The sequence below is a fragment of the Capricornis sumatraensis genome, chromosome 21, assembly GCF_032405125.1.
Source record: "Capricornis sumatraensis isolate serow.1 chromosome 21, serow.2, whole genome shotgun sequence".
Classification (NCBI taxonomy): domain Eukaryota; kingdom Metazoa; phylum Chordata; class Mammalia; order Artiodactyla; family Bovidae; genus Capricornis; species Capricornis sumatraensis.
Genome location: NC_091089.1, coordinates 60,542,549 through 60,555,587, shown reverse-complemented (window position 1 = coordinate 60,555,587; position 13,039 = coordinate 60,542,549). Strand labels below are relative to the sequence as shown.

General features: G+C 52.7%; 1 protein-coding gene across 1 annotated transcript in view; it reads right to left on the bottom strand.

Annotated features, from left to right (window-relative positions):
- ZNF532 (zinc finger protein 532) overlaps positions 1-13,039 on the bottom strand; it is a 110,043-nt gene that overhangs the window by 50,412 nt on the left and 46,592 nt on the right. Inside the window, exon 4 of the mRNA XM_068993732.1 lies at positions 7,937-10,299. Coding sequence (XP_068849833.1) covers positions 7,937-10,282 — 2,346 coding nt within the window. The 5' untranslated portion in view covers positions 10,283-10,299. The remainder of the gene's footprint in view (positions 1-7,936; positions 10,300-13,039) is intronic.

Here is a 13,039-nt window from a genome sequence, read left to right as displayed (position 1 = left end):
TCAAAACTCTTTCTTCTGTACAAGCTGAGAACACTTCCTAGGGGATAAAGCAGGTTAATGTGACAATGTTGGCCTCTGGAACAGAAAACAGCTAAAAAAATGCACTTACACAGTTTCAGGTGTCTTCTGACAGTTTTACTGATGTCATCTGAAACATGGAAAATATTTGCGATACTCAGGTAATAGGCGACTAATTTTCAGTCTGGGGCAGATTCGTTTGCTCAAAGAACTGCTACCCTTAGAAAGTGAAATGCTACTTTTCAGTAGTCAGGTAACAGGAGAAAGCGGAAATTAAAAGCTGAAAGGTAATCGCAATCATATGTGACGACTACCCACATTGCACCCTCTGTGCCCAATCCTGGCACAGAAATCAATGGCTGGTGGGTGGGTGGGGGGACACACAGGGGCCCTGGTGAGGATGCAGACAGCCTTAGGGCTTGGCATCCTCTTTGCATCATGAGGAATTATTTGAGCAGATTATTAAAAACATTTAAAGTAAAATCTGTGAGTAAAAGTATACTGAGCACAAAGCCAGCAAAACTATTTGAGGAAAATCATTCTCTGCGTTTCGATTCATATTTTAGGGGGAAAAAGGTAGCCTGGGAAACGTACACGGGGAAGATGAGGAAGGCTAAGGAAACGTGAGTAAACATAGTAGCTACTTATGCGTCCACGTCAAAGAAACAAAAACCTTGAGACAGCGTGAGACCCAGGTCAAAACAGTGTCACCTTAACAGTCCAGACGCTGAGTACACGGCTTCTGCCTCATTAAGAGCAGTTTCGCAGTCTTCCATCTACAATATAATTACCAAACAATAATGATAATAAGTAACACCAGTCTGTTTTCCGGCTCTCCCTCTCACCCAATCTCACGATGGGAGAACAGACAAAGCATTTCATTTCCGACCCCACTGAGATGGAAGGAGCACGGAGCATCACAGTAGAAACAACGGCATACGCCATTGTGCACAACGCTAGCTGCCGGGGGTGCTTTTGTCCTCAAATCATTCTGCATTAAAAAGGCCTAATAAGAGCTGACAGTGAAATGAGCCAATTTTCAGAGAGCAGTGTGGTCAACTTATACAATCTACTCGGATGACAATCACTCAAGAAGATAGATAAATTAACAGTTGATGACCTTAAAATATAAACTGGGTCAGGACTAGCCTGACCAAAATTAAAACTAAACACTTAGGAGAGCAAGACCCAAAACGAAGCTAATAATGATACTCTGGATGGGTGAGGGGACTGAGGTGGGCTCCATGGTTTCCTGAAGAAGCCGCTTGAGCAGATATGGCTCCAAATGAACTGGTCAGGGCTGCTGGAGATCATTTAACACACCTGGTACATTGTGCTCACGACGCCCATAACCTCCCTGAACCTAAACTGAATCAGCAAGCCCGAAAAATGAGGACCACTGCAGGTAAGTCACCTTAATCTGCATCCTTGAAGCTACCATGGATACGTGGCAGGTAACATCTAATTTTGCCTGTGTCCAGTCGAGTCTAACTCTTTGCAACCCCATGGACCATAGCCCACCAGTCTCCTCCGTCCATGGGATTTCCCAGGCAGGAGTACTGGAGTGGGTTGCCATTTCTTCCTCCAGGGGATCTTCCCGACCCAGGCGTTGAACCATCAGCTCCTGCGGCTCCTGCACTGGCAGGCAGATACTTTTTACTACTGAGCCACTTGGGAAGCCCCAGTGTGGATATGAAAGTGTTAGTCGCTCAGTCGCATCCAACTCTCTGAGATGCCGTGGACTGTAGCTCGCCAGGCTCCTCTGTCCATGGGATTCTCCAGGCAAGAGGACTGGAGTGGGTTGCCATTCCCTTCTCCAGGGGATCTTCCCGACCCAGGGACTGAACCAGGGTCTCCTGCACTGCAGATTCTTTACCACTGAGCCACCGGGGGGGCCCTCAGGGTGGATATAAACCCCAGAGTTTTTCCTCGTAAGACTCCTACGGTGCCTGCGACTGTAAACTTCTGTGCTTCTGTGTCAGCATGACAAACTAGAAGGAGCAGCTAGCAATAAAGAAATCCTGCCTTGAGTCCTGAGCTGGCCACTAACTGGGCATACGTTTCCTCAACTGAAAAACAAAAGGGAAAGGACACAGCACCTCTGACTCTGCGGCCGATGTAGAGTCTGCAGGAAGAAAACCAATCTCACCAATTCACAGGCCATAATATGTACTTCCGATCCGTACTGGCCTAAATTTAATTGTGGTTTTTACCAAGAGGAGAAGCAATGACATTTTAGGACACTTAATTTTCAACGACTGAAACTACAGTTGTGGCCTCTTAACTACCTCACGGAGCAGAGGGAAGCTTCTCCAGCCCCTCTCTCACTCCTTTCCTCTTGCTGCCCTGAGGCAGGTTCCATCCCTGGGTCGGGAAGAAGCCCTGAGCAGGAAATGGCAACCCACTCCAGTGCTCTTGCCTGGAGAATTCCATGGACAGAGGAGCCTGGTGGGCTACAGTCCATGGGGTCGCACAGTTGGACACAACGGAGCGAGCAGGCACACAGCTGGGGCAGATTCACCAGCGTTAAAAGTGCCCGGTGCCCTCTTCCTGTTGCACCACATGGTTCAGGGTGACTGGGAAGGGGATGGTCCACCCAGGCTCTCCATCTCACACCCCGGCCTGGGGGCTTGCCCTCCTCAGAAGGACCAACCTATGCAGGCAGGGCCTGACGTACCCTGGGGTCATGGCTGGGATCCAGACTGGGGGCAGCGGGACACAGGGTGAAGAGGGCCTGGAGCTAAGCCACGGATGCCCACCCAGCTCTCGGCAGAGCCTGCCGGGGCTTCGTGGAGCACAGGGCGGGTCAGCGGCAAAGCAGCGCTCAGGGCCGCCACTGCCACGAAGATGCCATCCACACAGCATGCGCAAGAGGAGGAGCGACTGTCAAGGCAGGCTCCGCGAACGCCAGCAAGCCTTCCTTCACCCCACGACACGGGCCAAGCCACCAGAGCCGGAGCGTGGAATGCGCTCCATGTCAACAGAGAGAGAGATCCTTGACTGGGTTCCAACAAGCATCCACACACATGCCCAAATGGCATCTGACAAAGCACAAAAAAGGCAACTCAGTGGAGGAGAGGCAGCCTTTTGGACAAATGTGTGCTAAGTCACTTCAGTTCAGTTCAGCTCAGTCGCTCAGTCGTGTCCGACTCTTTGCAACCCCATGAACCGCAGCACGTCAGGCCTCCCTGTCCATCACCAACTCCCGGAGTTCACTCAGACTCATGTCCATTGAACCATTTCATCCTCTGTTGTCCCCTTCTCCTCCTGCCTTCAATCTTTCCCAGCATCAGGGTCTTTTCAAATGAGTCAGCTCTTCGCATTAGGTGGCCAAAATACTGGAGTTTCAGCTTCAACATCAGTCCTTCCAATGAACACCCAGCACTGATCTCCTTTCGGGTGGACTGGTTGGGTCTCCCCTGTGAGACCGTACGAATGCAGCCCACCAGGCACCCAGCTCCAGTATTTTGCCTGGAGAATCCCATGGACAGGGGAGCCAGACGGGCTACATACAGTCCACAGGGTCGCAGAGTCAGACACAACTTAGTGACTAACCTGTGTCCGTGGGATTCTCCAGGCAGGAATACTGGAGTGGGCCGCCACGCCCTCCTCCAGGGGACCTTCCCGACCTGGGGATGGAGCCCACCTCTTCCGCCTCCTGCATCGGCAGGCGGGTTCTTTATTACTAGCATCACCGCACTGGAGAAAAAGGACATGCACGGGGGAAAGAAACCCCAACCTAAGTCTCACAAATTATGCAAAAAGTAACCCAAAATGGATCACAGACTTAAACGTAAATCATAAAAACATCTTTAGAAAAAAAACATAAGAGAAGGTTTTCAGGATCTAGAGCAGAGAGTTCTTAGACGTGACGCCAAAAGCACATGCCATAAAAGAAAAAGCTGATAGACGGGACTTCGTCAGAGTTAAACACATTTACTCTGTCAAAGATCTAGCAAGATGAAGAGTCAAGTCACAGACTCGGGGTAAAGACAGGCAACCACATACCAACAAAGGACCAGTGTCTAAAATATATCAAGGACTCTTCACGCGCAACAGTAAACACAAACAAAAAAACTAATTGGAAAACGGACAAAAGACAGGAACAGACATTTCACCAAAAAAGATATGCAGATGGCAAATAAATGTAAAAAGATGCTCAACATTATTCGCTATGGAGAAAGCCCAAATTAAAACCACAAGACATCACTACACACCTGTCGGGATGGTGAAAATAAGAATGATGCCGCCACCAAATGCTGGTGAGGGGGTAGAGAAAAGAGGTCATTCATACACTGCTCTTGAGATTTAAAATGGTACAGCCACCGTGGAAAAGAATTTCTTAAGAACATAAATATGCAACTACCACACCGCACAGCACACAAAGCAGTTTCATCCCTGAGAGGTGAGAACTTATGTTCAGACAAAAGCCCGCAGACAAATGTTTGCGGCAGCTTTATTCACAACAGCCCCAAACCTGGAACAATGCAGACGGCCTCAGTGACTGGATCGGGTAAGCACCTCGGGGCAGGAGCATACGATAGAATAACACCCAGCAATGAGAAGTGATATATCCAGCCACTTGGATGAATCTCCAGGGAATTATGCTGAGTGAAAAAAGCTAATCTCAAAGGCTACGTATGGTAGGGCTCCATTTTTATGACATTCCCAAAACGACAAAATTATAGAAATGGAGAAGAAATCAGTGGTTCCTAAGGGTTAAGAACAAGGTAGGCAAGGGAGGAAGGTGGCTGTGGCTCTAAAAAGCCAGTATGGAGACTTCGCTGGCAGTCCAGGGGTTCGATCTCTGGGCAAGGAACTAAGATCCCAAAGGCCACAGGGCAACGAAAGCCAGGTGCCAGGCTACTGAGCCCAAGCACTCTAGAGCCCGCGCTCCGCAACAAGAGGACCCCGCGCTCCCACCAACACCCAGCGTGGCCAAACAAAAACACCAGGAATCACGATAAATCAAAGGCAGCAGGAACGATCCTCACGGCCACGGCAAGGTTCTACGTGTTGACAGCAGCCTGGACAGGACACTGCTGGACAGCTGCTCTGCACGACGCTGCCACTGGGGAGAACTGGGTGAAGGGCACACAGGGGCCCTCTCTACTGCTTCTTACCTGAATCCACAATTTTCTCAAAACGAAAAGCTTAATTTAAAAATGAAATGACTGGAGAAGACTCAAGCCACGAGCACAGAGCACGTTCAGCAGTTTCAACCAAGCTGTTTAAGTACCGCGGCAAGAGGTGGGCAGGAGAAAGCAAGAACAGGAGGCAGGCAGGAAAGGAATACTCCCGCCGTCAGGGACCCAGCACCCCTCTCTCCAGGTGTGCTGAAAGCAAGGAGAGAGCTACGGCCCTGAGGCCACGCCCTTTAACCTCCTGAATCCAGGCGAACCAGGGTCAGTGTAGGAGTCTCTTGTATGACTCAGAGGAAGTCTCTCGTCTGACTCAGCGGTCCCCGATCTTTTTGGCACAAGGGACCAGTTTCGTGGAGACAAGTGTTTCACCGGCCGGGGTCGGGGGTGGGGATGGTTTCAGGATGACTCGAGTTTATCATGTTTACTGTGCCGTTTCTTCATATTGTTCTTACGTCAGCCCCACCCCAGACTATCAGGCATTGGAGCCCAGAGGCTGGGGAGCCCTGGGACACACGTCAATCTCTGCGGCTGCTGTGCAGCCCAGGGAGGCGGCCTGGGCACCACCCTGCACCGGTCTAGCCCTCAGGGAGGGACGCGGCCTCCTCTGGCTCCGTTCACCCATGAGTTACCGAGAAACAGGGAGGCCAATGGAGAGACAGGAGGGAGCATGGACAGAGGCGCTCGGAAAGACTGGACTTGAGCTCCGCCTTTGGATCTTCTTGCAAAATTCAGGAGTTGAGCCGAGTGTTGTGAGTGCCCTTCTCCCGGGGGGCCAACAGTTCATCCAGGTGGGCTTCTGGCCTCACTCAAATTTAACTTTACCAGCTGTAAGCCGCGGCCAGTGGTCGTGGGAATAGCAAACTGGAGAAGATGAAACGGAACTTTTCTCCTTCCTCCCTTGTCCTTGCTGTCTTCAGCCCTGCCTGCCACCGCCCGGGCGTGGGCGGGGACCGCTGGAGCTCCCGCCACGCTAAGGCTGGTTTAGCAGGAGCCGTGGGGCTGCCTCGGGCTTCGGGGGGACTCAGGGGGGTGGGGGGCACTGATGGAACTCACAAAGGGGAGCAGCTCCCCCAGGCTAACGAGGCTACTTAAGAGACCAGGCTGCCCCTGGGTGTGCAGACCCCGGGCCGTGGCAGAGGGGCTCCGCCCGCCCCCTCCCTGAGGGTCGGCTTCCCCTGACCCCAGGCTGGCTCCTGAGCCTACATGGTTACACAGAGACCAAAAATGGGGGGAAAACAGGGAAAGAGAATCCCGACCTTCTGCTGGCAGCCTCCTCCCGCCTTGGAAGGGAGTGGACCGCCCTGCGTCAGCCCCTCCAGGCGACAGTACCCCGCGCGGGAGCCAGGACGTACTCCACCATCCACAACACGCGGAACTGAGGGAACCACTCTTTTTAAACTGCATTCTCTTAAGATGCAGAGAGAAGACTGCCTCTTTGATGAAATGGTAACAAGAGAAGAGGGACCCAGATGGGACCTAGGCCCTCTCTCCAGGACGCGCTGGGGGTCCTGCCCCCATCACACCTTCCTGAACCAGCGTCACTCTGAGGAAGTGCATCACTGTCAGACACAACCAAACACACAACGTCCAGCGTCCTCGCTGCGAGAATGTTCTCGAAACTCTTTATCATCTCCACTTCCACTCAACTAAATGTCCAGAGGAAAAAAAAAATCACTGAGGCGTGCTTCATCTTTTGTTCCCCAAACTCAAATCCTATTAATACAAAGAACTTAGCACAGTCGTTGACCTCAGAGAACGGATCATGCTTGACAGAACCAAAAGTCTGAACCACAGCATGAACCTCGTCAATGAGATAGTGGAGACAAATAGAGGAAAAGGTCAGCTTTGCACCGTGGCTTCAAAAACAAGACTCTATCAGCTCAAACTGGGGCTCCTCCCAAATGTACAAGTTTCCGGTTTGGACAATGAATCCCTTGCTCTCTCACTCTAGCTTGAGTGAGTTTCATACAACAGGCCCGGTGACTTCCAGATGACAGCTATCAGACATTTATAGCGAAACACATTTAACGACTGCCCAGAAGCTGCCCCGTGGACAGAAGCAAAATGACAGAGGCAGAATCGCTAGCCGACGTCCACTGTGAAACGCATCTCACCAACACCAACCTACACGTCACCACAGAAACACAAAGCAGAAATGCCACAAACAAACGCAGAGGTATTCTGTTTAAACAGATGCGCTTTCCATTTGTAGCTTAAATTCGCTGCACTGGAGAACATTACTGAACACACTAGCCCAACATTAAGCAGAAATGCCTTAAAAGTGGGTACCGACCGGGTGTGTTTAACTACAGAAGACAGTAATTATAAACGACGACAGGAATTTTTTAAATCCCCAGATGGTCGCTAATAAAGGAGTCAGTGGGGATCAGCCTGACTTCGACACTTGATACGTCATGACACCATCACTTGTCAGAGCTCAGACTTCCGACGTAAATGCCAGTGACCCAACAATCAGGACCGCCTCTACCTGCCCTAAATCTAAGATGCCATAGCGCAACGAGTACACAGAGTTCCTATCTGTCTAAAAGAATCCTTTTCCCCAAAAACTGACTTGTACGTAAGATTTACATTTGAACATTGCTCCATGAAAACAATCCTCTCTCTCACGTGCGTGTGTACATGTATACACGTACACTCACAGCCAGCCCCCCATCTAGCTGAGCTTCCACCCCTGAAATGAGCGGCATCGGATAGAGAGCTCAAGGCTACTACAGATTCATCACCGAAACACCGAAAGGTAAATGATACTCTACTTGTCCGCTCGTATCTGCAGCCTGCTGGAAATGGGTGGCCAGCGACGTCTCGTCCTGGAAGACTTCGTTACACTCCAGACACTTGAGGCTGTGCCTGCAGAGCTTGGAGGGGTCTTCATCCAGGGGCATGGCGGGGGTGATGGGCGTGCTGGAAGGGGCCGATATGACCGTCCCGGTGATGCCAGGCTGGATTTTGGTGACTGTGTGCGCACCGGTGCCCGCGGAGCTCGGGAGGCTGGACGACGAGGGGGGCGTATTGCTTGACGGGGAAACGATCATCTGATCCGCCGGCACTGGCTTCAAGATCAAGTGCGAGCACTGCATCACCACGCCCTTCTCCTTGTGCCCGCGGGCGTGCGACAGCAGGCTGCACTTGTTGTAGAACACCAGGTTCTTGGCGCAGTGGTTGCAGGTCACTTCGATGCGCACGCTGCGCCTGTCGTAGTGCTGGCTCAGGCTCTTCTCCAGCGCAAAGGAGTCCCCGCACTCCAAGCACTTGTAGCCGCGGGTGGGTAAGGTGATGCCCGCGCTGGCAGGCGGGCTGAGGTTGGGCACATAAACTGGGACGGGGTTGACGCTGCTCAGCACCTTGTTGAAAGCCTCCACCACAGAGCTCTGCAGGGAGGACACCACCTGCACCCGTGACACCTTCTTGGGCGGCTGCGAGGCCGCGGCACTGATTATTGCCTGTTTGATCTGCTGCTGAGGCTTGGTGAGCACGTGGCGGAGCTCGGAGGCGGCCTGGGCGCCCTGAGGCAGGAGGTTAAGGTTGGCGAGGTGCACGGTCTTTGGCACGAGCTTGGCGCTGGCCAGGCTGGAGGCCGGCACCACCACGGTCTGCTGCTGGATGGCGCTGGCGGCTTTGATGATGGCGCTGCTGGCGCTCTGCACGGAGGCGGCGGAGATGACCGTGGCCTTGACCGTCGTGTTATTGGCCAGCTTCAGGTTGATGACTTGCGAGCCGGCCGTCTTCACAGCCGACACTGGGAGGAAGGCGGTCGCCACGGGCTTGATGGTGACCTGCTTGGGGGTCAGCTCGGCAGGCGCCACGGCGTTGGCGACCACTGCAGACTGCAGGGGCGCCCGGGGCGGGGAGGCAAGCACAGCGGCCGGGGCGGGGGACGACAGGAGCGAGGTCACTGAGGCCACCACGGGCCCCGCCTGCTCCGAGGGCTTCCTGCCCGCCTCGAGGTCTACCTCGGGCAGCACGCGCGTCACAGTCCTCTTGATCTCCCCAGAAGACGTCTTGATGGTCTTGATGCGGACTTTGGGGATTGCTGGTGTCGACCCTGCAGGGGAGGCTGGCGACCCCTTGCTACTGTTTTCACTGGAAACGCTCCGGGGACTGTCCGGCTGCTTAAGGGACGCTTTCTTCGTTCCGTCGATGAGGCTCTGAGGTTCGGGAGACTTCTCGGTGGCTCGAGGGCTGTCGTTGACGTCCTTTGGTAACGGAGAGGACTCCCGGGAGTTGGTCGCCAGCTCTTTAGAGGAGTCGGAGGCGGCCTTTTTCGCACTGAGCGCCGCGATCGCGGCAATGCAGGACGAGAGCTTGGAGGACGGCTTGGTCCGCGACGGCGCTGGGCCACCGAGGCCAGCGTCGTTCTTCTCGGAGCCCAGCTTCCCCTCGTGGACCCTGTTCTCCAGCACCTTTTCAGAGCTCTCCTTCAGCTTGTCCTCCATCTTTCTGACTTTAAAAGGTTCGTAAACGCCCAGGTTTAGAGAATTTGTCTCCGTCTCCCTCTTGACGACTTTGCTTTTCTCCAGGCCGCCGGGCACCGGGACGCCAGCCTTGCTCACGCCGTCTCCCCCAAGCGCCTTCAGCTTGTCGTAGTCCTGCTGGGGGCCCGAGCCCGCCAGCACGTTTGCTCTGAAGCCCGCGCGCGGGTCCTCCTTGTCCGGGGGGTCGTCCACCTCTATCTTCTCGTCGTCGTCGAACTCCTCCGCGCTGGAGATGGGGCTGAACTGGCTGAAGGCCGAGTCCTTTAAGGTCGCCTCTGAGGTAGGCACGTCTCCCTTCAGGGCCTTCGACCCTTCCTTGCCATACGTGTCGAGAGAGGAGGCCGTCAGGAAGCCGTTGTGCAGGCCGTTGCCGGGGGGGTTGTGGCCGTCCTTCTCGGTGCCGTCCGAGGAGTCGATGCTGCGGACGTTCTTCACGATGACACTGACGCCCACGTCCGAGGAGGATGGCGCGTGCGAGTCGTCGTCCGCCTGGGCGCCCTGCTTGATGTGGCTCTCCTGGTCGTCGTGCGCAGACTCGATGGCTGCTTTGGGGTCGACCATGTCGGGGATGTCGAACGCTGCGAGCAGGTCGTCAAAGTCGGGGGTCTTCATATCCCCCATGGTCATGAATCGGATCAGATGTTCTGTGAAACGAACAGAAAAACAATTCCGTCAGCAACACCCCGCTCAGACAAACGTCCCTGTGGGATTCACACGCACGCAGGGATGACCACCAGTGAAACGGCAAGTCGCCACGTGCCCTTATTATAAAGTCGGGACACTGAGCCAAAGTGGAAGAACAGCCCAAGAACAGATATAAACTGATCATTACAACTCTGAAGCAGTTCCTCCAAAACGCTGTGCAGCACAGCCAGTGTGGAGCCTCTCTAACAAGCAGATCAAAGCTATTAAACCACAAAGAACAGGTTCTGGGCTAACAACCAGAAAATACTGTTCATCGTTGGATTCGTCTCCTTGTCTTCACAAAAAGCTACTTTCAAATGTATTTTGACCTTGACAGCATTTCATTCTACAGGCAAAATTATCCCTAATATAGTCACTGTCAGATCTGGGGTATCACATTAAAAGAAATACAGGCCAAAAAAACCAATTACAGATTTCAATTCATCCACAGAAGTGAGCATCCCAAGCCAGCATAGGCCTTCTACTGTTAAGTTCCATCTGAGATTTTTAAAAATCCCCAAGGAGCTCATTCTATCTATTTTTACTTAATCCGAATTCTCCCCATGATGGTACGGGGAAAAGAATACTCTCCCACCGGAAAAGTATAGCGTCTCTTCCGCCTTACTCCCTAGTCTGGTGGTTTTGCTGGTTAAGGGAACACACATCTGTCTCCTAATCACCACTCAGTCAACACAGCCATACAAGTGGCTGTGGCAGCTGAGAAAGGTCCTCCACGGAACCAATTCCCAGCATGTGGCAACACGGACCCAAGGGCGGGACAGAGCCCAGGAGAGGGAGCCCTCTCTTCGGCAACCGGGCTAGGTCAGGGTGGACAACAGGCTGTAAAGAAGTGCTTCCATTAATCCCTCAGAGCCCTGGACGATGCGGCTTCAGGGAAGGTGCAGGGTTTCAGGGACGTGAGCAGTCACAGCCGCAACTAAAGAGGCGCGTGTGTTCTCAGTCATGTCCAACTCTCTACAGCCCCGTGCACTGGGGCCCACCAGGCTCCTCTGTCCATGGGACTTCCCAGGCAAGAATACTGGGGTGGGTTGCCATGCCCTCCTCCAGGGGGATCGTCCAGACCCAGGGATCGAACCCAAATCTCTTATATCTCGTGTGTTAGCAGGCGGGTTCTTTACCACTAGCACCACCTGGGAAGCCCCTGACTAGAGAAGGATATTTAAATACACAAACTGCCTGGGGTCTTCACAAGGAGCCCTTATACTATTGGGGTGGGGGGGTTCTTCCTCCTCCCTGAACCCCCGGAGAACCCCACCTATTTTCTGTACGGACTGCACTGTGTAGGTACTGGTCTCTTCCTACCTACTGGCCTACCAGCTGCCTCGAGATGGGCAACGTCTCACTCGCCTTTGCACCATAAACGCCACATAACCAAGCGGACACGCAGCTCAGAGCACAGGATGTACGACAGGAGCAGGCCTCGACCCCAGCACTGCGGCCCGCGGGCGAGAGGGCATCTCCCTGGGGCGGCTCCTCGGTGCAACGGGGCGGAGGTCAGCCACCAGGAAGGCGAGGCAAGGCGGGAAGCAGGGCGGAGAACAAGAAACCTAAGAGAAGGCGCAGAGGGAGAAAGAAACGGGCAAGAAAGAGGAAGAGGAGAAAGCGGGCTCAAGCAGCAACCAGCGTCAGAGGCGGCGAGGCCCAGGGCTGGCTCCAGGCAACTGTTTTACGATTCTTCTGATGTGGACCATTTTTTAAGGTTTTTCTAACTTCATTACAATATTGTCTCTGTTTTACTTTTTGGCCAGGAGGCATGTGGGATCTTAGCACCTCGACCAGGGATCGAACCTGTATCCTCTGCACTGGAAGGCTAAGACTTAACCACTGGACACCAGAGAAGACCTTCAGGCAACTTTCAACATAGAATCAGCCTCAGCCATCTGTAGACACCTAGACTCTGATGCTATGACCAGTGCATTTTCTTGGCAAAACTCTATTAGTCTTTGCCCTGCTTCATTCCGCATTCCAAGGCCAAATCTGCCTGTTACTCCAGGTGTTTCTTGACATCCTACTTTTACATTCCAGCCCAAAGAAAGGCAATGCCAAAGAATGCTCAACTACCGCACAATTGCACTCATCTCACATGCTAGTAAAGTCATGCTCAAAATTCTCCAAGCCAGGCTTCAGTAATACATGAACTGTGAACTCCCTGATGTTCAAGCTGGTTTTAGAAAAGGCAGAGGAACCAGAGATCAAATTGCCAACATCCGCTGGATCATGGAAAAAGCAAGAGAGTTCCAGAAAAACATCTACTTCTGCTTTATTGACTATGCCAAAGCCTTTGACTGTGTGGATCACAATAAACTGTGGAAAATTCTGAAAGAGATGGGAATACCAGACCACCTGACCTGCCTCTTGAGAAATCTGTATGCAGGTCAGGAAGCAACAGTTAGAACTGGACATGGAACTACAGACTGGTTCCAAATAGGAAAAGGAGCACGTCAAGGCTGTATATTGTCACCCTGCTTATTTAACTTATATGCAGAATACATCATGAGAAACGCTGAACTGGAAGAAACACAAGCTGGAATCAAGATTGCCGGGAGAAATATCAATAACCTCAGATATGCAGATGACACCACCCTTATGGCAGAAAGTGAAGAGGAGCTAAAAAGCCTCTTGATGGAAGTGAAAGAGGAGAGTGAAAAGGTTGGTTTAAAGCTCAACATTCAGAAAACG